A 23,587-nucleotide genomic window follows, 5' to 3' on the forward strand; every position below is an offset into this window, starting at 1 on the left:
GCTAGCAGGACCCATAAGAGAAAAAAAAGTCTAAACAGTAACATTTAACTTAGGATATAGCGAGACCCGGACTCCTAAAGACATTTTTTTCAAATTTCATCAGTTTCAATGAAGAGAAATTCTAAATTCACAAATAAAAAAAAAGTACAGTTGATATGAAGAGCCAATTCTCCATTGTGTATTTCCCATACACTATATATTGGTATTTCCCCATGAAAAATTTCTCCATGTAAAAAAAGGATAGACCTATCAGATAAACAGATAAAGGCTAGCCATTTCTTTAGACAGAAATATGACTAAGACTAAGTTCAGATGTTCCTCCATCTAACCAAAGGGAATGTTTCCATTCTAAATGGACAAGTTTGTCTGCTATCAATATTTTGTAACAAGTGTCTAACACCAATCAGGAGACCGGTAAACACAAGTCTTACGGCTCAACAATAGTAGGAAAGGTGTTGTTCTCTCTTTCCAAGACTATCATAGTGTGAATTATGCGCCAACCACTCAACAAAACAATTGCAAAAGTGGTTTTGGATTTGTGAAACACAAACAAGACACAATTTCCAGTTGAATTAAAACAGCTTTATTAGTGTACACTGTAAGAAGTTGTATGTATATGTAGAATAGCTGGAAAGTCTATGAAGATCATCATCAGTGTTTGAAGAAGACAGAAATCCTAACAGCTTGTCATCTAATGAATATGCTCTGCTGATAGCAAGAAAAAGTGTGTATGGTAAAATAAAAGTAAAACTATACAAGAACACCACTAGTGACATGTAGAAACTTCACTTTCTCCAAAAAGCCACCCTCTTAGAAATTCATCGGAAAGAGGCTTTTTATGGGGTTACACAATTGTCATCACAAATAAGAAAAAAAAATACATTATGTGATCTGTAAATAGGAATGTGGACCTTCAGAATGTGTAGATGTAGCTTAAATGAAACCTCATTTGGTCTCATCTACAAAACACAGAATCTTTAGGGAAGCAAGAAAAAGGTGGTTGGTCTTCGGGTACAATGTTAGGTGGCACTCATTTAAAGAAAGAAAAATAGAAAGGCTTTTACTGGACCCTGGCAATATATTTAAAACAGTTTGTCTAACCATCAGAAAGTACACCATGTGCATTTCTTAATGGGAAAATATGTCTGAGTATACAGTTCAAACAATCTGACGCCGCTGCATAGAACAAACGTGGGTTAGCATAAACAATAACATCAAAGGTATCACCAAATTTTTGTTACAGAGTTTGTGTACTGACCTTGGCAAAGTAAAGTCAACTTTTTCCCTAATAAATGAAAAAAAAACAAAAAAAAAAACAGACCAGCTAAAAAGACAGGACAGACAGGTGGACAGATAGATAGGTACACATACAAAGAGACAACATCACTGCATTTGGCTGGTTTTGTTTGGTTACAAGTGAGTATGGTATGATTTTCCTAAAAGACAGTATAGTTTATAATTTGCCTGGGTCAAACCAACATAAAAACAGCTTGTCCTGCAGGGCCGTCATTTGCTTTTGAGATTTTTCAAAAGTGTCAATCTTTCACTTTGGTCGGAGTTCATTGCCCTGTAGGAGAGGATGTCAATGCAAATTTTGTTTTCTGCAGGATCAATATGTATGATTCAACATCATGATTTCTGGACTCCTTGTCACAGCCCTTGTTTCATAAACTTAACTTTCATTATGCCTTCATTTGGTCTTCTACAACAAATTTTAAAATGTACATTTCCCCCACTTGTTGCAGTAGTGAGCAATGACAATAGGAAATGTGAACATGTTTACATGCACCAGCATCACTGTGCATCAAGTTTAGACCCTCATCAGGTTTTTGTCACAGTTTGGAGAAAATTAAACAAGATATCTGGAATGTGGCAGTATGAGTCAAGATGGTGGTGCAAGTATACACCTTGTCCCATTTATATATATTTACATGTACGACTTACAATCCCGTTTTACGTGATAACATTCTGTTTATGTATTCATTGCTGGGATACACATGAGCAATACACTTACAGTAAAGAGGTCTCAACTGGGATATAATATCATAATACCTGTGTGCATGTAAACACACTCACTGTAAATTAACAGTGTACAACCATACTGAGAATGAAACAGCTGCAGTGCTGAAATTGGCAGCAGCTTTTACACTACGTACTGGAATGTCATAAATTGCTAAAATAAGACAGAATTCAACAAATTCACCTTCCATAGTCAGAGCTTTTGAACTTAATACCAACTGTTGTGATAATGAAAATTAATACTATATTGCCCGGCTGCTGGATTAAATCCTAGTACCTCCAAATTGTCAGAATTCTGTTTTTATTTAAGCAGCTTCATTTTATAATAAGTATGTTTTAAGAATGTATCTTCAGCTATGCAATTAACCAAACCTCAAAAAGGACATTAGCAAGTTTAAGCCAATAAAATGCAACACCTGAAAACTGGAGCCATTAGATTTCATCAGCAGTTAGGTTTTTTGACAGAGTGGATCTGCAGTGTACAGGACATACTTGTATGCATTCATTCTTTGGGACAGCACTATCATAATTTGGGTCACACCACTAGAGCTGAAGAATTAGTAACAGTAAGGCAAAGAAATTTCTTTTCCAACAGTTATAACAGCTGATAAATTCCAGAACTCAGCAGCCACTTTTACCATTTTAGCAGCCAAATGAGGTTTTGAAGAAAAGAAGATGGTAGTCATGATGTCACTCAGCACACAACTGGCACTGAAGAACTGTTGTCAGTGGTAAATGTTATATCCTATGCTACATACTTCACAAATCATCATCAAGCTGTGATAATTTCAAACAGAGGGCATATTCTAAAAAAATATTGAATTCTAATAAAAAGGAAGAAAGCTTTGAAGATTTTAAATATATTTATATATAAAATACATGAAAATACAAAAATGTAGCTAAAAGAATGTGTAAAGAAAATAATAACTGTGTAGTATAACTAGCTTGTCAAATACTTAAAGCTTAAATACTTTGAATTGAAAAGATTTGGACTCTAAAATACCAATGTAGGTACCAGCTGGCTTTTAGATCAGGGCAAGAAATCTCATTAAACTCAAATGAACGCTCCAACACTTACAATAAGCCAATTCAGACAATATAAGGACAAAATCTTAATAGCGAATATTCTAAAAATATGAAAGATTTTCTTTTAATACTCTTAACTTCAAATGGGATTTGCAACATTCCTATCTGTACATTTCAAAACATATCTTGCTGTATTTTACATCAAAGGCATCTTTTTTAGGGGTGCATGGTTTGGGGCAGTGCAAGTACAGTATAGGGGCAGTTTTTAAAGTCCCACACTGCAGGACTTTTCCTATTTTAAAGAATGTCAATAATGGAGAAACTGTGCATCAGTCCAAGCATTTGATCAAAAGAGACTTGCACAGTTTCTACATCTGTGAAACATTAAGAGATGACTCTTTCTCTTTTTGTCTGTTAAACAGCAGGGGGCGACACTGAAGCTTAGACTCTTGGGTTTACACTGAGCCCTGATCCTGCGTAAGGCTGACATAGGACTCTTCATATACAAAATGATATAATTTTAAAAATGGAGACAGAGACAGAGAGAGCAAGAGCATGCAGGAGGGAACATAGATAGTACATCTTGTTAGGCCTCAAAAATGATAAGAACTGTGAAAAACTCCTTCTGCATTTATTATTGTCTAAAAGACTTCAAACTGGATGAAGTTCCACAGGGGTGACATATCACACACTCTTGCTCTGAAGATTTCCCTAGCTTACTCATTCCAGTTATCTGTGCTGTTTAGCAAATGACCACACTTTAAAATAAAAACTCCTCACAGAATTATAAAAGACATATTCAGCTCTGATCCACACTCAAACATCTGCCCCACTGCACACTCAATGTTGAATAGGACCAATCAACATTTAGCACAAAGAGGAAATGATTTTTTGCTATGTCAAAACAATTGTGTTAAAATAGCTAGTTAAGTGATGTATGAACTGCAAAAGTGTGTCTCTGTTACAGTATATTTGTGTGCATGTGAACACGTAAAGACGGGGCATGTAATATTAATTACAGACATCAACCTTTTCTCCCAGTGGTCACCCCTCTAAGAGCTGAAGACCATGCAGTCCGTCGTAGTCAGGTCTGTGGTCACAACAACACAGGACTGATGGGGAGAGAAGCAAGAGAAGTGGAGATAAAAATGGACTGGAAGTTTGGTCACCGAAACCAAGAAATGCTAAGAAATTCATGTCCAGGCGTGAAGTTGACTTTGGTTGAACATGAGCCTGGAGTGGCAGTATGACTGTTAGTCAACCTTGTGTAAACGCAAATACTGATGCCGAGTCAAAGCTTGTGCTGTGGTAGGTGGTGAAGAGCCAGGGTGGACTAGTGGTTGGAGAGAGTGTCCTGTAGCTAAAAGGTCACATGTTTAATCCCAGAAACAGCCATTGCTTTGCCATTAAGGAGGACACTACAGCCCTCTCCTGCTTTGTGTTTCTGGATGAGAGCCTCAGTTAAATACCAAAAACATGAATGCAGTCTGGTCCATTAAGACAGCACTGTCTGGTCATTTTGATATTGCAGGTTGATTTTCTATTATTATTATTAGGTCCATGATTACTGGAATGTCAGCCTGACGTCGATCCAACAGAGCCAAAGGTAATCAGGTCCAGTGTGACATCACTGTTAACATTCCACTATTGTCCATTAGTCATGTCATTCCTTTCATCCTCCAGGTCCATTGTTTAATCTTTTTTTTTTTGTTTGTTTTTGTTTTGTTTTCAAAAAACGTTGTTAGTACATCAGTTTAAGACCGCATGGTTGTCTCCTTTAGGACACACTGTTCGAACGTTGTGTAATGTCAGTTTGACTTTTGCGTCCGCATCAGCAGGACCCTGTTTATGACATACTGGAACAGCGCACTGAGGGTGATCCCATCTGGGTCAGCACCTTATCCAACCACTGGAGGGGGCCGTTGAGATGCAGCTCAATCCAACAGGGGGTGCTGGTTACTGTCTGACGTCTGCAAGTGTAAAATACATCATAAGGGTAAAGACAAACTTCCCACTGGTTCTGCTGGGTCCAGCTGTGGCTAAAAGTTGTATGGCATGTGGTATCGATTATAATAATAGTCAAAATCCTTGTAACATTTATAGATAATGACAGGGTGACGGGAAACAGTCGCAGCCTAATACAAAAAGTAGTGTGTCAAATGTGAGTAGAAGTAGAGCACTTTTCCTAAAGCGATTAACAACAAATAAATAAAAAAATAAATGGGAGCTTGCATTGTCGAGATCTGACTACACAATAAAACACAGCTGACTACTCTGTGGCCCTGCCAGGCTTGGCCCAGGCTCTACAAACAGCAGAGACACTGACTGTTAACCAGACAGGCTACACAGCAGCTTAACCCTGGCCAGTGAGGACAAGCCAAAACACCCCCACAAACACTGCTGTCTGGCTCCTGGGAGGGTACAACACAAACCCGAGCCAGGAGCAGAACAGATGTTTGCTGGATGGATGGCTGGATGGCCACAGAGACAGAGATACAGACAAATGCCCTGTAATCTCTCACATTTTGCAACAAAAGGAGGAATATAATAGAGTTTAGGTTCAATTTTATCCATGCAAAGTAAGTGATGATTCAGAATCTGAAGGTAAAATCAAAATTTGTTTCTCAATGTCTTAATTCATGTACTCTATACTTAAACTTAGTGGGATCCCGTCAAGGTGTAAGGATTCAGTAATATTCAGATCTTGAGTCCCTTTTCATCATTTTCTCAAAATTGAGTGCAGTAAAACTATTGACAAATACAGTTTTACAAGTGACCTTATTTAGGTTTAAGAAGTTGTGCCCTTTTCTCAAAGATGCTGCCTCTATATTTGTTGCTTTACTTAAGTTCAGTCCATTAAGCTGAAGGCATATGACATCAGCCTGTGAGTCGTGTTCAGAGCAGATGATACAGATGCTCTATGCACCAAGCAGCATTTGGAGAGTTTCCAGGCTTTGCTGTGATCTAGCCACAGTGACTTAAGCTCAGCCAGTCCAGGCTTAAACATTATGATGAAAAGTTGCTGACATTTAGAGCAGCCAGCAAACTTGCCAAATGCAGCCTCCACCATATCATAGCTGGTTGTGTCACAAGGATGTTGCAGTAAATAAAATACTAAATACTCAAATAATAAAACTGATTCCCCTACAAGATACAACTGACCAAAATAAGGATACACCTAAAAGCCACAATACTCAGAAAAAAAAAAAATGCCGTCTTCAGTCACACCAAGATTTCTAATAAAAATATTATAAAAATGTCAGTAAAATTTCAATTTCAAAGTAATCACCATGATCACTTGTACTGAGGCAGCTAAATTTGAGGAAATGGAGAATATCCAAACAGGACGAGGCTTGTATTAGCTGTTTTAAACCATTTAATTTAAAATAATCCTCATTTGCTAGGGGAGAAGCAATGGAGTCGTCCCCTTCATATCAATTTTGTCACAAACAGAACTAGGCGCAACCAACAATAGCCACTGCACAGACAGCAAGTCATAATGTCACCAAGCTTCTAGCATGACCCTTGTTCACAAGGACACACAAATGAATTTCTCTGCACCACTTTCTGGTCTAACCAGACTCCTACAACCATCATTGATGATAATAAAGGAGAGAATGATGTGGTTAGATTGCAACACACCTGTACTCTGCTCCCCAGCCCTTGACGAAGCTCATCCTGATGGTGCACATCCTGGTTAGCTGGTAGACTGCCTCGAACCCCTGATTGACTGACTGGGCCAGCAATGCAGCAAACTCTTGGTTGTTAAAAATCTTCAGATTACAGCCTAAAAAAGGAAAAAAATATTCAGTGCATTTGTAAAGTCTTCAGACCCTATAGTTATGTTGTAGCCTTATGCTAAAATAAAAAAAAATAAATAAATAAAAAGATATTTTCCCTCTTCAATTTACACTCAATACCCCATAATGACAAAGCGAACACAAGAGTTTTAGAAATGTTTGCAAATTTGTTAAAGGAAATAATGGAATATCACACTGACATAAGCATTCAGACATTTTACCATGACACTTGAAATTTAGCTCAGGTGCCTCCCATTTCCCTTCTGACTGGACATGATTTGGAAAGACACACCTGTCTATATATCTGTTTCACAGACCAAAACCATTTTTTTTTTACCAGGCTGTTTATTTCTGCTGTAAAATTGGGTATTTCAACATGCAGGTCTATGGGTATTTGCTCGCTTTTGGAGCCAGCTTCAAGTAGTCATTAGAGGAACTGCAGTTTTTGGCACAACCGTGTTAGCTTCATTTTTCAGCCCCGGAGGTTGCCGCTTGGTGCAGAATGATGAAGGAAAAAATTATTTTTTTTGATTTTAGCATAAGGCTGGAACATAACAAAATGTGAAACTAAAATTACCGCCTCGCAGTTGTACGCCTCCGCCAACCAGCAAAGTTGCAGGAAATATGGTCACAATCTCCCCTTCTGTTCCTGAGTTACAGCACTGAATAATGGCCAGAAGTGTTTTTGCAGAATGATGATGATGTCACAGTGAAGCTGACCTTTGACAACTTGGATACAAAATGTCATCATGTCATAATTTTCTCCTATTAAGACATTTTTGTTTTTGTTTTGATTGTGTCATAATTAGTGTATAAATACGTGTTTGTTTGTTTTTTTAGGTAACAGTGACCTTTCACCTTTGACCTCTAAAATCAAATCAGTTCATCCTTGAGATAAAGTGAATTTTTGTGCTCAATGTGAAGAAATTCCCTCAAGGCATTACTGAGATATCGCATTCACGAGAATGGGATGTACAGATGTACAAACGTACAGACGTACAAACGTACAGACAACCCCCTCAAACATAAGGCCTCCAGCCCTGGCTGTCGCCAGTGCGGAGACATAAATATTGAACAGGTATGAACAATTTCTGAATGCGCTCGAGGTGTGAGGCATAGACTGGTCATCACCACCAGAGAGAGTAAATTCAGACATAGACCTTTCTTCATCTCGGTGGACGATGAAAACACCAGGGACACTGATGGAAATACTTGAAACACTAAAAACGAAAGTTACCTATTAATCATTGTACAGCAATGTACATTTTCAAAACCTAACTGACAGATTTACTTCACCATGTCTTTGAGGATAACGTAAAAGCATCTAGCAGAGGCATTGTGAATCTTGAGGTGTGGGTGTATTGTATGTTGGTGATTATTCTCCACATGGCTGAGCAGTCCAACCCCTGAACAATCTACGAGATCCTTGTGCTTCCTTTCAGTACAATTCTGCGCCTCAGTAATGACACTGTTCACAATGCTGCTCATTTGGCCAGAAATGAAATGTTCAAAGTTACATGGGTAGAGATGAGTCAGTGTGTGTGGGTGAGAGTCTGAGAAAAACTGTCACATTGTGGAGGGCATTAGTGCTCTCCATGATGTAGCCCTCACTCAGGACTATTTTCATCATAAAGGTAAGCCATTATGTACCAAGAGTTATGGAGTTTGTAGTACTGACTCTTGTTCCTCATAGGGATCCAAGCTGCCAGATAAAACCAGACATCAACCCTGCAAATATATCTTATTAGCAAACCAGACAGGAGGCTTTTTGGAAGATGTATAGCAAGAAATATTATTTGTGTATATAAACCTGGTGGTATCTTGCAGACTGTGGCAGGATGCCAGCCGTATCGCTGGTTGCAGTTGGGACTCTGAACAAAAATGGCACTGTCACTGAGGCACTCGGCGAACACCTCCCCCCCGATGTAATACAACCTCACGCCGCGACCTGCAGAGTGTGAGACAGGAAATAATGTGAAGATAAAAGGGACAAAAAGAAAGGGAGGAAGACATAAATCATGAAGAGAGTTTACAAGCAGGGTCTAAACATGCATGTTTGCTCAAACAAATCAGTGTAAAGAATCTGAGAAAAACCTGTTGGAAACCACTGAAAAGGAGTGCTACAACACCTGCACTGTGCAAATCTTTTCAACTTTTAGTACTGATAATAACTGATAAACTGCACATTTATGTGTGTGTAGATGTGTGTGTGTGTGTGCTTGTACCTATATGTCTCCTTGTCATTTCAACAGTTGCATTCCTGTTAACATTACTGAGAAGCCCTAGACAGAAGCGTTCAGAGTTGGAGGGGTCAGTGAAGCCATCAACTGTCAGAGATGGCTGTGAGGCGTGGAATGTTTCTCCAACCCGCTGGTTTAGCTCATAGTAGGCTATAGAGCACCAGAAAGCTGGTTCACTGTAGGTGACCGGCTGAAGGTCTGGAAAACAATAAATAAAAGAGGAAACATTTTATATTTCCTTATTTTAAAATTTTACATTTCTACACTGGGTCTACAAAAAAAAAAAAATCAAACAGTTTCTAACATTTTTTAAACTTTGAGAGCTGTATATTGACTTACAACTAACAAAGATGGATTAAGATACATATACACATAAGGCAGTCTTACCCAGGCCATGACTGACAGGCGACAGGGTGCTTGGTGACATTTCTGCTGGTGAGCCTGAGAGAAAAAAAAAAACCCAATAAATAACACCTTTTTGTAATCTGTATTATATTTGATATAGAATGTGGAAACAGTAGTTAATATGTTCACTGCTGCAATGTTGTATGTCTGTCAACACAAGAAAATAATCACAAGTGTGGCACTGAGGATGAGTTTAAGTTGTCAAAACTGTTCTTCTGACCCTTTTAGTATGTCTTTGTCCAGTCAGTGAGATACGCGACAGCATGTACACTACCACAACACTAAACAAGTCTACCTGATTCCATACTTTGATTCATCTGCTGGTCACTGGTCTCTCCATCTTCGCTGATGTAGCCAGGTGGAGGGGTCTCTGTACACAGAAACATGAGATAAGATTACATTGTTGTGCCTATGAGACAGAACTGAGGTCTTTGTGTGAGGGTTATGCGTGTATGATCACCTGCACACAGGAAAACAACCACCATGCTGGCAATCTTATCTTTAATTAACAACCTTCTATTAAAAATAAATCTAGTTGGCTTGTATGACAGATAATGCAATAAGTGAATTAATTAAAAATAAAAAAAAATATATTTATTTCCTGCTCTGCATACAGACCCGGTATATAGTTATTAGGAGGGTCTATGCCAGCAGGGAAGTTGGTATTTTCAGGGATGGAGTTTGTAAAGTCATCTAGAGGTGGAAGCTCTGTCAGAATCTCTGTATGGCGTGGCACCAACACTGGAGGCAGCACTAGAGAGAAAAAGCAAGAAAAATACAATTTGTTGTACAAACCACTTTCACATTAGTTGTATAATTAAATGCACTTTTTCCCCAAGCAATTGTGTGCAAAAAAGTCACACACGAAAACAAATAAACCTAAACACATCTAGACTGATTTCTATAGCTCAAACTGAATTAAAAACCAGTAATGAAACTCCCAATGGATTCAGCTGGCATGACCAACATCATTTGTTAGAGGGCACCTTGAAGATCACAGCCAGCAGTGCTCAGAGTAAAACCCTTTCTCTCTCTCACACACATACACAAACACACAAACACACAAACACACAAACACACACACACACACACACACACACACACACACACACACACACACACACACACACACACACACACACACACACACACACACTTCTCAAAGATCATTACCAGGCGTCTCCACTCTCTGGTAATGGTAGGGATTGACACACACTTCATCCTTCTTGAGGTTGAAAGCATACTGGCAGGTGTCAATGGCCCTCAGCTCATGGTGGCTGTGAAGGTCGGGCCATCTCCACAGGCGGCAGTAGATGACGTGGGGCAGGCCCTTACGATGGGATACCTGGAGACGCCCGTCCAGTGACCTGGGAGGGTTGGGAGAAAGGATGGCTCACAGCTCAGTGATGTGCCCAAGTCTTGACAGGAGACCATAAGCTGGGAGGAATACTTGGAGGTGCTCATGCTTTCTTTAGTGTGTGGCTTGATAGGATAATAGGTATGTAATATCAAAATAAATACAAACAGGAATAAACAAGAAACCCAGTGGAGTGCAGGACGCTGATGGTGTTTTATGGCTAAACCTTGTTTTCTGAGATTCGTCAGCACAGTTGGAAAGAGCCACAATACAGTAAGAATGATCTCTAAAACTAGTAAAACAAAACACTGTTTATCTTTTCTGTTCCTTTGTAAATCTAAGTTGTAACTGTCTAGCCTTGTTTTACAGAAAACGTTTATAGCAGTAAAAGAGAAAGTATCTCTATTAAAATCACCATTAAACTGATCTATAGTCAAGTATTTTGGTCACTGCCTGATAGCACATCACACATGAGCTTAATGTAATGGATTTTGATTATTACATTTACTTCTTACTGCTGAATCTGCGTATTACATACACCTCTTCAAATACGGCTCAATTATTTTCTTATTGCCTGTGTCATGTGCATTATAACACTGTTGCCCGGGATACAAACAGACAATTGCATTACCATTTTCACTGTGTAACTTTTGCAGCAATGAAGAGATGCATAACAATTGCCGACTCATTGTGTATTTGTGTGCATGCGAGTGTATTCACCTGCTGTGGTCATGGTATCCGTACATGCCTGCAGAGTCCCACTGCTCTATCGTGTGGCCTGAGCCTAGACCCCATAGATCTGAGCAATTGCTACAGACACACAAACACACACACACAAAAAGACATGCATACACATGTACACACACAAACGCAGGCACAGGACAAGTGCAAAAAAAGGATAAAAATAAAAGCAAATAGATGGTGAACATGAGATGTCTTATTCCAAATTAGTAGGATGAAATCACACATACAAATATTCACAGCTGGTCTCTTATTGACATGAAGGAGGGCAAAAAAAATGGGCACTCCCTCTTCAATAAGAGACTATAACTGGATGATAGGTGATCATATGACAAGTCCAAATCTGACAGTGATGTGGTGCAATCAGGTGATGCAAGGAGCTAGACGGGATTAAATTGCAGCGGTCTGTTAAAACTTTTAGATGAAAGACGATACCAGGATGAAATAATCTTTGATTTCCGCTTTCCCGCTCACGTGTGATCTTACGCACACTGTAGAAGCATATGAAAAAGAATACGTCTAATCATTTTACTTGGTTTTTGGGCTTTAAAGTTAAGCAAGCTCCTGACTGCATAGCCTGACTGCACATAATATCTGAGTTACACATACATATGATTCACATTTCTGCGTATTATTTCTAAGCCATGAGGAGGAGTGTGATGTGAAGCAGCGAGTCACACAGGGTCACACAATATGTGCATCTAAACAATAATATGTGAATGAGGGAAATAAAGAAATTCAATAGACTACACAAAATGTGTCAGGACATGACAACTGAAAAAAAACAGATACAAAACAAATGTGTGTATACAAGTACACAGTGTGAGGAAATCACACATCCCGACTGTTGCTAAATTGTTCTCTAATGAGAGGAGAGGAGAGGAGGAGATTCTGCTGTCTGATCAGAGCAAAGTGATTGCCAGACCTGTCTGTACAAGACCTGCTATCTCGAAACTTATCATCCTACTGAAAGAGTTCTACAAATACAAGTTCGAAGTATCCTATCTCCAGACACAGCTAATGCCTTGCCATCTTCCCTCCTCACATAAAAGGTCAAAAGAACAATCACTTCAGTGTCCGTCTGTCAAAAGCTTTCTTTCTGAGACTCATCTACTTATCTACTTGCCAGTAAATCACTCTGGATAGAAGCTTAAAAGCTAGAATTGTAAATTAAATTTGTTTAGATATCAGCTAAACTGGATGATTTGTAAAATGTCATGAGGATATTTTCACTCCAGAGCCGTAAACTGTTTTGTAGACAGTTTTTGAAACCTTCTGAGTTCATTCAGTTACCTATGCCTGCTATCCCTAGATAGAGATGAGCTGTTGCACTCTTCCTCTATCACACTTCCTACCTCCACCCAAGCAGAAATCTACAAAGCCCTACACCTGCTATCTCCTGACAATCCTCCAGACACCACCCTGACATCCTCTACCGCCCAACAAAACAAGAACTACAAGAGCAAGAGCAATTTATCTCAGATTTTTATCAACCTTGCGTCTCTGTGTTCAAAGGGAAGTGAGTTATACATCAAAATGCCTGGAATGCTATCTACCAAAAACTGCTGAGGACTGTCAAATAACATATCTAGACCTACAACTTCATGGCAGGGATTCCTTTAACATATAGCCATTTTAGCCAAGCCACCATCAATCCTTGAAAAACACTCATTTTGCAGACAGCCATTCTTTCATTTAACCTCAATACCACTGTGTGTCAACTGAGTACCACAGGACAGGCCACATGTCTCTTAAATAAGTGTTTTTATGATGATTTATGGGCGCAAGATAATACAAGAAAACAAACATTAAGTTCTATTGCTACAAACCCTGAAATCCTGAGGTTAAAAAAAAACAACTCTTCCTCTTAGCCTGAGGACAGCAGCAGTATTCAAGCAAATATCTAAAAAGAACCGCCATCACCTTATCAGCACCACTTCAGAAGCTATCTAGTCTACATTCCTCACAGTGAGGAAACGGTGAGAGGCCTGGCATCAGACCCTTTCATGTCAGATGGTTGTACTTCTGCCCTTTTTTAAAAATCTTTTTGGTTACATTTACAGTAGCTCTCTCCACCCTTCTCAACTACACTCTTAACTTCCTAATATTTCCTCATCAACCCAAGCAGTTTCAGTTAAAGTCTATAACCACATACTGTATCTATATATGTTGTCATATACTATGTGTTGCAGAGTCACCTTGGATAAATATGGGTTACCCTTCATTATTCACTCATTTTACCTTTTGTGTTACTCTAGCATTGCCCTGTTTCATACTTCATTTACACAACTTAACAACACTCACATGTGTTGAGAGCTACTTTGTATGTGAGCCAGCACTGATGCTCTCACCAGTTCAATTCTATAACTTAAATATTACGACCCATTATGGAGCATGTCGATGCAGAGTGTAAATCTACACAGCGTGCATTAAGACTGCAATGTGATTAGATCTGTCTGACCTCAGTACAGGGTGCATTGCTGAGAAAGTAACCACCCACCAGGAGCGTCATCGCCCGATATTACTTCAGTCACAGAAGAATCCTTCTATGATTAAAGAAAAGTAAACATATGCATTGCTTTAACACCTCCTCTGCTAAACCTGCATCTGCCATGTTTATTTTTCCTGTCACCCCTACACTTTCTCAGCATGTCACAAAGCTGATGCATACCACATTTACTCGGGTCATATTATAATGCCATGTATGAATGAGGACTTCCCCCATTTGTTTCCATCTGTCAAAAAAGAACCAGAGGAAACAAGATGGTGCAGTCATCAGGGATAGCATCCTTAGGTCAAAGAGCAAGGTTCAAGACAACAAACTATCCGGTTGAAGCAGGACGCCAAATGCAGCTAACTTGTGGTTGACATGAGTGTAATGGACTTTTCTCTCTGTGGGGAGGGATTCTATTATTGATACTTTATAATTAAAGGAAACTCAGAGAAAGGGTAGATTACATAGAAAATTTGAGAAGGGAAGCTCATAAAATCTTCACAGAGCAGACTAGTGATCTCCCTGTTCTGCTGATCCTCAGCACACTGACTGACGTTAATCACATGCTTTTCATGGGGGTTCCCTTGTCTTTGCCACTTTTGTCACGATAAGGTTTCACCTGGTCTAGTGACTTGGCTCATGTAACTATCATGCAACACAGGAGAAATCTACACTGACAAACACATGAACCACTCAGTATCTACAGCATTAGCAGCTTTGGGTGCATACGGGTTCCTTCATAAAAAAAAATACTCCAAAGAAACAAATTTACTCCAAGTGTATTTTCAAGTGAGGTGAAGTGAGTTTTTCTTGTGAAAAATAATGAAGATCTAATGCAACATGAGGCCAAGGTTTTCTGTTTTAAAAGAGTCTGTTCAGATATGGATATGGATGAAAGTTGGTTTTTTTTTTCACTGCATTTTCTCCATCTTGAGAACCTTTGCCAACACTTTAGGATAAGAAAACACTCTTCACATTAAATGACGTCTTGTCATACATCCTACATCAGTGTTTGTAGGGGGGTGGTGTATTCCCCAAAGCCCAGGGCAAACAAGCTATTTTATGCCATGCTTAACCGTTCTTGGCCAACAGCCATCAACAGCCATTACCAGCCATTCAGACTGTCTTGTTTCTTTGTCTCCATACTTAAAGATTTTGTTTAACATTTAGATTTTACTTCCAAGTAGAGATGCACCAATAGCATTTCAGAACTGATTCAGGAACAAAGAACTTCATTAAATGGAGTGGCCACTGCCGAGTACCAATCCAAACACTTAATTAGTCACCCATGCTGTTGTCATGAAGTACACACACCTGTGCTAAACAAATGTGTGCCTTCAGTTAGACACGTCAGCATTTGGCATATTCCACTCTGCATTTTCCTTGAAACACTAGATGTTTATTATGCCAAGGATCTTTTTTTGAAAACATCACAGTATCTACACAAACTTCATTCGAAGAAGGGCTCTGATGCTGCAGAGTATTGGTGCAACTCTACATTTAAAACTCATTTAATACGCCCACTGTTGGAGTCTGTTATAAGCTCTCAAGTCATCTAATCGAATTCCTTTTGATCAACTTCCTCTGATCTTAATCTAATTGGCACTTTCCAACAAGTTGTGTCAACCTATCTAATCAGTGTTACAGGATAAAAGGCAATGCTCAAAGGTTTTCTAGCTGTAAAAGACAACAGCATTGACACAATCAGAGCCCGTCACACTATCAGTGATTGCTCAGAATAAAGCGAACGATCACAAGCTCTGCACATACTGTGAATGTATACATTTTCTGCATATAGTCAACACAAGACAAGTTTGGCTGGCATCATGTGTTGGACATCTGTTTCCTCCAATCAGGTTTCACTTCTGCTGCCTTGCTAACCTATGGCACAACTAAATGGGGAAGCGGACCCATTGTTGCACAACAGAGACTTTTCTTTCTGCAAGCCTGTGGGTGCCTGTCACCCTCCTGCTTACTTTCATGTGTGTTGACACACCTCACTGTGTTAATCTGTATTGGTGGTATTGTGGTATACCAGGACACATGAACTGTGGATGTGTGAATATGAGCGCAACATGAAAGTGTGCTTGAGCTACAAGTCAGTGAATAGAATGGTTTTGATCATCATTTAAGACATTTATAAAACAAAAACATTGCCCATTTACTGACACAAGTTTCTCAAATGTGAGACTTTATTGTTTTTAAATTATTTTGAAATTGTGTTTTGGACCTCATCCTGGGCTCAGGGAGTCAGAATGGGCAATTTTCTACATTTTCTAAATTTCTACTTGTTAATAACCGTTCTAAATGAACAATAGTAGAAAATCATTAATTGGCAGATTGGTCTAAATTGTGTATCTATGTGTAGGAATGTACATCTGTTCCTCTGACCTGATCATGATGGTAAAATTGTGTTTGTGTGTTACCTGGTTCTTACTACCCCTGTGACAGTGGCCATGGTGTGTGTGTGTGTGTGTGTGTGTGTGTGTGTGTGTGTGTGTGTGTGTGTGTGTGTGTGTGTGGTAGAGAGCAAAGCCAGAGAAATACAGAGGAAAGGATTGCATGCGTGTGTCCTCATCTCACCTGGGTATGGTGACACACTTTGTGTTGCTGTTCTGTGTGCTGATGGCTTTCTCGAGCTCATCAAGCTGCCCCGTCTTCTTCAGCTTCTTCACAAGGCTCTTCACAGCTTTTTCACACCATTTCTCCTCCTGTCCTCCTCCATTCTGCTCCCCTACTCCTCCTATTCCTCCTCCTGCTCCCCCACTACCTGCTGGAGTCTTTTTCCATCCCAAGAGGCGTTTCACTACCGGGGGAGTGAAGGGAAGGATGGAGGACATGGTGGCCTATGTGTGTGTGTATGTGTGGACCCAAGTGTGTTTTGATGTCCCTCTTAATCTGATGTGATGAGAAAAAGGGACAGGGGAAGAAGGGTGATACAGGTTGTGGACTGTTGACTGAATTCCAACTGGAGATTCAAAAAAGATATATACAGAATATATGCACGTATTTCTGAGTAATGTCTAATCAGAACTAAGGCATAGATCTTGAGGACTCTTCAGAAATATCAGATGGAGAGCACAAAACATAGGGAGTGAAGAGTAGCACATCCAAAGAAACCTAAGAAATGAGGGAAAAGAGAGAAAGCACAAATTAACACTTGTAAGAGAGAGGACAGATAAGAAGATACAAAGAAACATTCATTTCTGTAATGGTGAGACCAATTGTGCCCACACATTTGCCCAGAGCCATGACTATGATATCTATCATAGCCCCCCACTGCTAACCCTCCCACCATGTACCGTGCTGTAAGTCAGCCAGACTAGCAGCCATAGCACTACACACCCTGTGCAAAGTTCTTAAGAATTAACTGACTGTGTTTTATATTGAGCATTTGTTGGACAAACTCTGATGAATATACTCTACTGCTGGTGCACACTTAGCTGTGCACCCATGCTTCTCAATCATAATAAGAAAATTAAGCTCTTCTGTTTGCACAAGTAGGTTTGTTATCTTGCAAAACCACTTCCAAACTGTAAGTCTTCAGATCCGGTAACACAAAGACTTTTTTTGGGGGGGTGGGGGGGGTGCAGATTGCATCAGTCATCTTACTGATACTGATGCATTAACTGCTTACATATTGTATATCATGGTAATCTATTTAAATGTCACAATTAGTATTGAAGAATAAGATTCTAGTTTCGTGTGCTTTTTTTTGAAAACTTTAGTGATGGTTTAAGGGAGGGATATATTCTTACAAAATGTCACAGGTCAGTTAAGGTACTTAACCTCACAAATTCTCATAATACAGCTCTGCACAAATCACATATGATTGTTCAAAGTATTACAGACCTTGTGCATTAAAATAATTTTAAGTTTTACTCAAAATAGTGGAGGGTGTGGATGATTTTTCATCTTTATTTGTCCAACCTTTAAAAAACTCATTGAAGAGAACTTTAAATGTAGAGTCATGTTAAAGCATCTTTTTTTTTTTACTGAGAAGAGAGGAATTTATGTCTAAAGTGGCAAATCTATGTCAATATCTATACTAATCCCAAAGTAATCCTATAGTAAACCTATGCTATTATTAAAACCACTGTTCGCCCTCTCATAGGAAAGCTGAGCAGTGTCTAACTGTGTTAAACCCCGGACAGGAGCTTAAAGCCTTACCAGATGAAACATGCTGCCCTATACTCACAAACGGCAAATCTTTTAAGTTTCACAGATCATTCCTTCAGACTATCAGTTATTTTGGCAGGTGAGCAATTCACTGTTTTAAATTTCATATGGTGATAGTGAAATTTGGAATTCAATGGCCACAATGCACACTGAACAGTTAGTTCTGGTTGAGCTCTGACTTGCATGTGTAACCTTATACAATATTATGGTTCTCATATTATTGCCAGGATGCATTTCCCAGCCTAATGAGGAAACACACATGGCACACACACAGAGCAAATTGAGAAAGAGACCTAGACAGAGTACTCTAACTGAATTATTAAGTCAAATTTGGCTGTCCTCTCAAAACACAAACATTTTTGTCATGTGTAGATTAGTTCAGCAGATAAATGATCACTGACTCACTCATAAATAAATACAGACAGAACCACTCAGTGATGCAGGTTTTTCAACTTAGCTGCCAGGGAGGAAGGGATAACTATCCTCAGCATGTTACCCTGAAAGTCCAAGCTCCTTCTAAGAATTAATTTCACAGGCTTAACCCTTGGACTGCTTACTATTAGTGTAAGTGTATGAATGGCTTTCAGAGCTAGTCAGACCATTCCTGAAAATAATTAACTACAGTCTTAGTCCTGCAGTTCCTTGATATTGTCTAAACATCCAAACATGCTTTCCATTAGAGCCATCATACACTACACAAATAATAGCTTTGGGGAGAAGGCTTTGATGCCAGCATAAGAGTCAGAGGCTGGAAAAAAAGTATGTCTGAGTCAAATATTGTAAGTTGTTCAATACCTTAAATGGGGTCCTTGGAAAGTGATTCTTTAGCAAAATAAAGGATCACTTAAATTCATAATTGGTTGAAGTGGTTGCTAATTTTACTAAAGGTTGATACATAAAGGAAATGTTATAAGAAACTCTTAAAACAGCTAAAAGCTCGTGAATTGCTGCTGGGGGGAACCAGGGTCGTATGTGGGAGCCTTTCAAAGTGAATAGAAAGTCTTAATGTAAGGAACAAAAAGCACAAAACGTGCTGATATGGCCACAACGCATATATCTAGTCGAAATGCTGACCACGGCTATCAGGGCCTTGTGGGTAAAATAAGCAACCTTATTTTGTCTGAACCGTTTTGTCTTTTTTGTGAGAAACTGCCTGTTTGGGTTACTTCTTCCCCTGAAACCGTACACATAACAAACGCACGGTTTGAAGAATAAGCTAACGCTACTAACTGCTATTCAGACTAAACAGCCAGTGAATGTAGACTTTGACAAGACACAAAAAGCGACTTGGTTTCAACGCTGGGTGTCAATTGTTGTGATATACAGGCACAGTGAAAATATTCAGGTTTCTTTTGTCTCGAAATGACTGATAGTCCCCCCCCCCCCCCCCGCCTCTCTCCTCCTCCCCTCGCCTCCAAAAAAAATCCGCTAGCAAGCTTGCTACTTTGTGTCACAGACAAATAAATAGGTCTGTTGCATGTTTCCTCGCTTGCAAATCAAATGTGTTTCATAGTTAAAAACACACTTACCACACGAGGAGGTGAAAGGACACCGAACGGTCACTCGGGTACCTGTCCGAAAAGCCTGCCTGTTCATTATAAATGCATCCAGAGAGACTTTAAACTGTATTTTCCACATCCGAGCCGCCGGGATGATGATGGCCCCTCATTCAAAGCTCAACCAAACATGTACAGCAAAACATAAACGGCAACGCGACGCCAACACGGCCCGCCTCCTCTACCCTCCTATTGGCTGAAATCCGGGATTCAGCCGATAACCTGTTGCCAGACCGGTGTTCTATTGGCTCGAGGTCATGTCCGTCATACGTTGTTACGTACGAAGGTATGTCGGTGATGTTTATCAGTGGGTACCTTGATTGTCCTTACAGAATTGCATAATACAGTAGCTGGTCAATAGAATAGAATAGAATAGAATAGAATAGAATAGAATAGAATAGAATAGAATAGAGTAGAATAGAGTAGATTAAAGAGAAATGCAGCCTAGTGGACAATAATAAAATAGAACATAGTGCTTTTTTTAACGTTTCCTACTATAGTGGTTTAACACCCCTACCCCTGTGGTTTAACACCAATGCACTCATGATAGGCTATGAACATTTTGTATATCAGTAAAAGTATATGATATATTAAAAATAAAGCTCATAATAACAAACAGAGGGTAATGTCATTCATTTACTGTATAGGCTACAGTAAAATATAAACCACAGTACAGGCTGGTCAGTGGAGACTAAATGGAGGTAAATGAAGGCTGAATATTAAAGCGTGTTTCTTCTTAAATGTTTTGAGGCTTTTTTCATTCATTCATTCAATAATACATACAGATACAGTATGTAAAGGATACTGGCGCCTTATGCCAAATAAAGCGCAGAGCAGTATCACCTATCATAAATCATGTGTAGTAGCCTACTTTAGGTGTGTTGAAGTACTTTTTTCATGTTTGTGTCACTAGTGAAAAATTAAACAGCTAAAATAAATGACCATAAGTTTGCGTTTGCATCAACCTTTCATAGGTCATTTGGTCGCATCATGCAAATACGCAGACGTGCACCTGCAGCACCTGCATGCAAACAAAGCAGTCTTTCTCTCAGTGGAGAAATCATTCATTGGTGTAGCTGCTTCCCGTGCTCAAAACAGTCTGTCAGCAGGAGTAGTAGCGTACGTCGATCCTGTGACTATTTTCCTCATTGTCGACCATAGTGTCAAGGAGCCAGAGGCGCATGCTCTGTGCGTACAGTGTGCCTCACCTGAGACCTGTTGCTCAGCTGCGGATGCTACTGTGAGAACGACTGTGGCGCGTCTAAATGATGCTTCTCTTTATCATTCATTTATGGACATAAATGAAGCGCTACAGACCTGCCATGCTATAACCAGCCTATAACCAAGCCGGATGAAAAAACGAAAACAAAAGGGGGACACCACAAGCCAGTGTGTCTTTTGTCTCAGTCTGCTTAAATAACGAGAGAAGTTCACTCACCTGTAAGTCATTTTATGCTTTGTCCTTCATTCATTGTCTAAATTAGTAAAGTGTTTGGCAGTTGACTGTTGTAAGAATGACTGTCAGTAGACTCCATAGCAATTTGCTGTATGCTGTGCGCCCTATAGAGAAACAGCATGTTGGATTAAGATCCATTAAGCTATTAACCAGCTGTGACGTTCCATTTTTTTCATACAGTGGAATTAAGTTATTAAAATATTGTAAAAAAATATATATATGTGTAAGAAATGTGAAGCCGAAACACTAATGTGGCAGTGTTTACCCAACTTTTAAGAGTGAAGGAAAGAGGGCGTTAATGTTAATGTTCCACAGTGTCTCTACAGGGGCTGTGTGCCTAGCGGCAGGTAAATGCAGGATGATGCTCTGAGCGTGTAGACAAGAACGGATAATAACCCTCACTGGACCATCACCAAGGAGACAGAAACTCCAGAGGGATGACTGCAGTGTTTGCCATAAAAATTAGGTAGATCCATGCCACTGCAGTAGTCTTAATTCAGTGAGGAAGGAGGGTAATTTAAATGTTTTCTCCGTTAGCAGTTTAAAAAAAAAATCTTATTTCCTTATGTCCTATTTTTTGTCCATGTGCAGGTGAGTGTCTGACTTGTACACTGCAGGCAATGGGCAGATGCTGCAAATGCAACAGGAGACTGCTGTGCATGTGCTTGCTGCCTTGCATGATGACCGGCCACCTTCTGATTTATATCCTGGTGTCCATATTCGTCACCATCTCCTACACTCCTCCAAAAATAAACGTCCACTATATTGCCCCGGGGATTTCTCCTAACTCTTCTGCTTTGGCCTCTCACCCACTTGGCCCTTTCTGGAACCTTCGTCTGGAGGACAGTGCACTGTGGAACCAGTTGCAGCATGCTTGGGATCGTCAGCACAATCCAATACTGCGAGGAAACACAACAGGGGTAATGAGGAAGCCGAGAGCTAAGCTTGAGTCAGAAGTCGAGGATGAGTGCCTCTCTGACTGCATGTCACACAAGTGTACGCTCCCTCGTATGCAAGATTTAAAGAGCCTGCCCGAACAAATGATATCATTTATCAGGTCAATGCACTGCAGGGAGTATCCGCTCCTGATCAATCAGCCTGGTATGTGTAGGAGGCAGAACAGTAGCTTTGGTTTGGACACTCCCATGCTCCTCATGGCCGTCAAATCTCAAGTGGGAAACTTTGAAAACAGGCAGGCCATCCGTGAAACATGGGGACGCAGTGGTCTGGTAAGGGGGGAATCAAATAAGAAAGGCGGATTAGTGCACACAGTGTTTCTACTTGGGAGGCAGGACTCAAGTACAGGTCCTCATCCAGACCTCAATAACCTCCTGAATCTTGAGAACCAGAAATATGGGGATATCCTACAGTGGGATTTTAGAGACACTTTCTTTAACCTAACCCTAAAGGACTTGCTGTTCTGGCATTGGCTCCAGCAGTACTGCCCCACTGCCACCTTTGTGTTCAAAGGCGATGATGATGTCTTTGTTCGAACAGATGCCCTTCTGGATTATCTGAACAAGCAGTTAGAGGAGCAGAACCTGTGGAGAGCCCGTACAAATGAAACTAGCATGAATTTGTTTGTTGGGGATGTAATCAATAACGCAATGCCAAACCGTGAACCATCCACTAAATACTACATACCAGAACGTTTCTACAAAGGTGGTTACCCACCGTACGCAGGTGGAGGAGGGGTTGTGTATTCTGGCTCACTTGCGTTACGACTGAAAGAGGTGTCTCAGAGGGTGCGTCTTTTCCCTATAGACGATGTGTATCTGGGAATGTGCCTGCACAGACTCGGGCTCGCTCCAAGCCATCATGCAGGTTTTTTAACCTTTGACCTCCCAGAGACAGACAGGGGAAATCCTTGTGCGTACAGATCCGTTCTGCTGGTTCACAGACGGAGTCCCAAAGAGATGCTGACGCTGTGGAACCAGCTCCAGAATCTCCCCAGTCGATGCTAAAGCTCATTTGCCTGCCAAATAGGGATTCCTTGAGTACAGGGTGAATGCTGCCATCACACTCAAATGAAAAACATACACACTGTGACTGCATCTTCTTGTCAAGCAGATAGTACCCTATGAGGGTCGCATGTAATGTACCTTTCCTCCAAAGAGTTACGTAACTCTGAGGAGGAGACTGATCTACCTCAAAGGGTACTTTTTTTTTTGAGGGCATTACACAATTTGTTTTTAATCAATACTGATATGTATTTGTAATATTTCAACCTAAAAGTTTTATTTTACTACCTTATAAAGAAAATGTAAATATAATACTTTACATATTGCTTCATAATGATTGAAGAGAATACTTT

General features: G+C 39.9%; 2 protein-coding genes across 3 annotated transcripts; one reads left to right on the top strand and one right to left on the bottom strand.

Annotated features, from left to right (window-relative positions):
* Positions 1-567: 567 nt before the first annotated feature.
* Positions 568-19,912, bottom strand: smad2 (SMAD family member 2). Of its 2 annotated transcripts, none has more exons than XM_022766573.1 (11): positions 19,791-19,912; positions 16,666-17,202; positions 11,568-11,657; positions 10,664-10,857; positions 10,109-10,243; positions 9,798-9,860; positions 9,473-9,526; positions 9,071-9,283; positions 8,656-8,793; positions 6,688-6,832; positions 568-5,015 (listed from the first exon to the last, which is right to left on the bottom strand). In XM_022766573.1, the coding sequence occupies exons 2-11, from the start codon at positions 16,920-16,922 to the stop codon at positions 4,892-4,894; spliced, it is 1,413 nt and encodes a 470-aa protein (XP_022622294.1). In that variant the 5' UTR covers positions 16,923-17,202; positions 19,791-19,912; the 3' UTR covers positions 568-4,891. The 2 variants fall into 2 exon arrangements, with proteins under 2 accessions (XP_022622294.1, XP_022622293.1); XM_022766572.1 differs by having other exon boundaries at positions 9,786-9,860.
* Positions 19,913-21,893: 1,981 nt separating this feature from the next.
* LOC111237484 (N-acetyllactosaminide beta-1,3-N-acetylglucosaminyltransferase 2-like) lies at positions 21,894-23,237 on the top strand. The gene has a single exon (XM_022766602.1). The coding sequence runs from the start codon at positions 21,894-21,896 to the stop codon at positions 23,235-23,237; it is 1,344 nt and encodes a 447-aa protein (XP_022622323.1).
* The last annotated feature ends 350 nt before the right edge of the window (positions 23,238-23,587 follow it).

The sequence above is a fragment of the Seriola dumerili genome, unplaced genomic scaffold (genome assembly GCF_002260705.1).
Source record: "Seriola dumerili isolate Sdu_G_001 unplaced genomic scaffold, Sdu_1.0 BDQW01000874.1, whole genome shotgun sequence".
NCBI classification, from domain to species: Eukaryota; Metazoa; Chordata; class Actinopteri; order Carangiformes; family Carangidae; genus Seriola; species Seriola dumerili.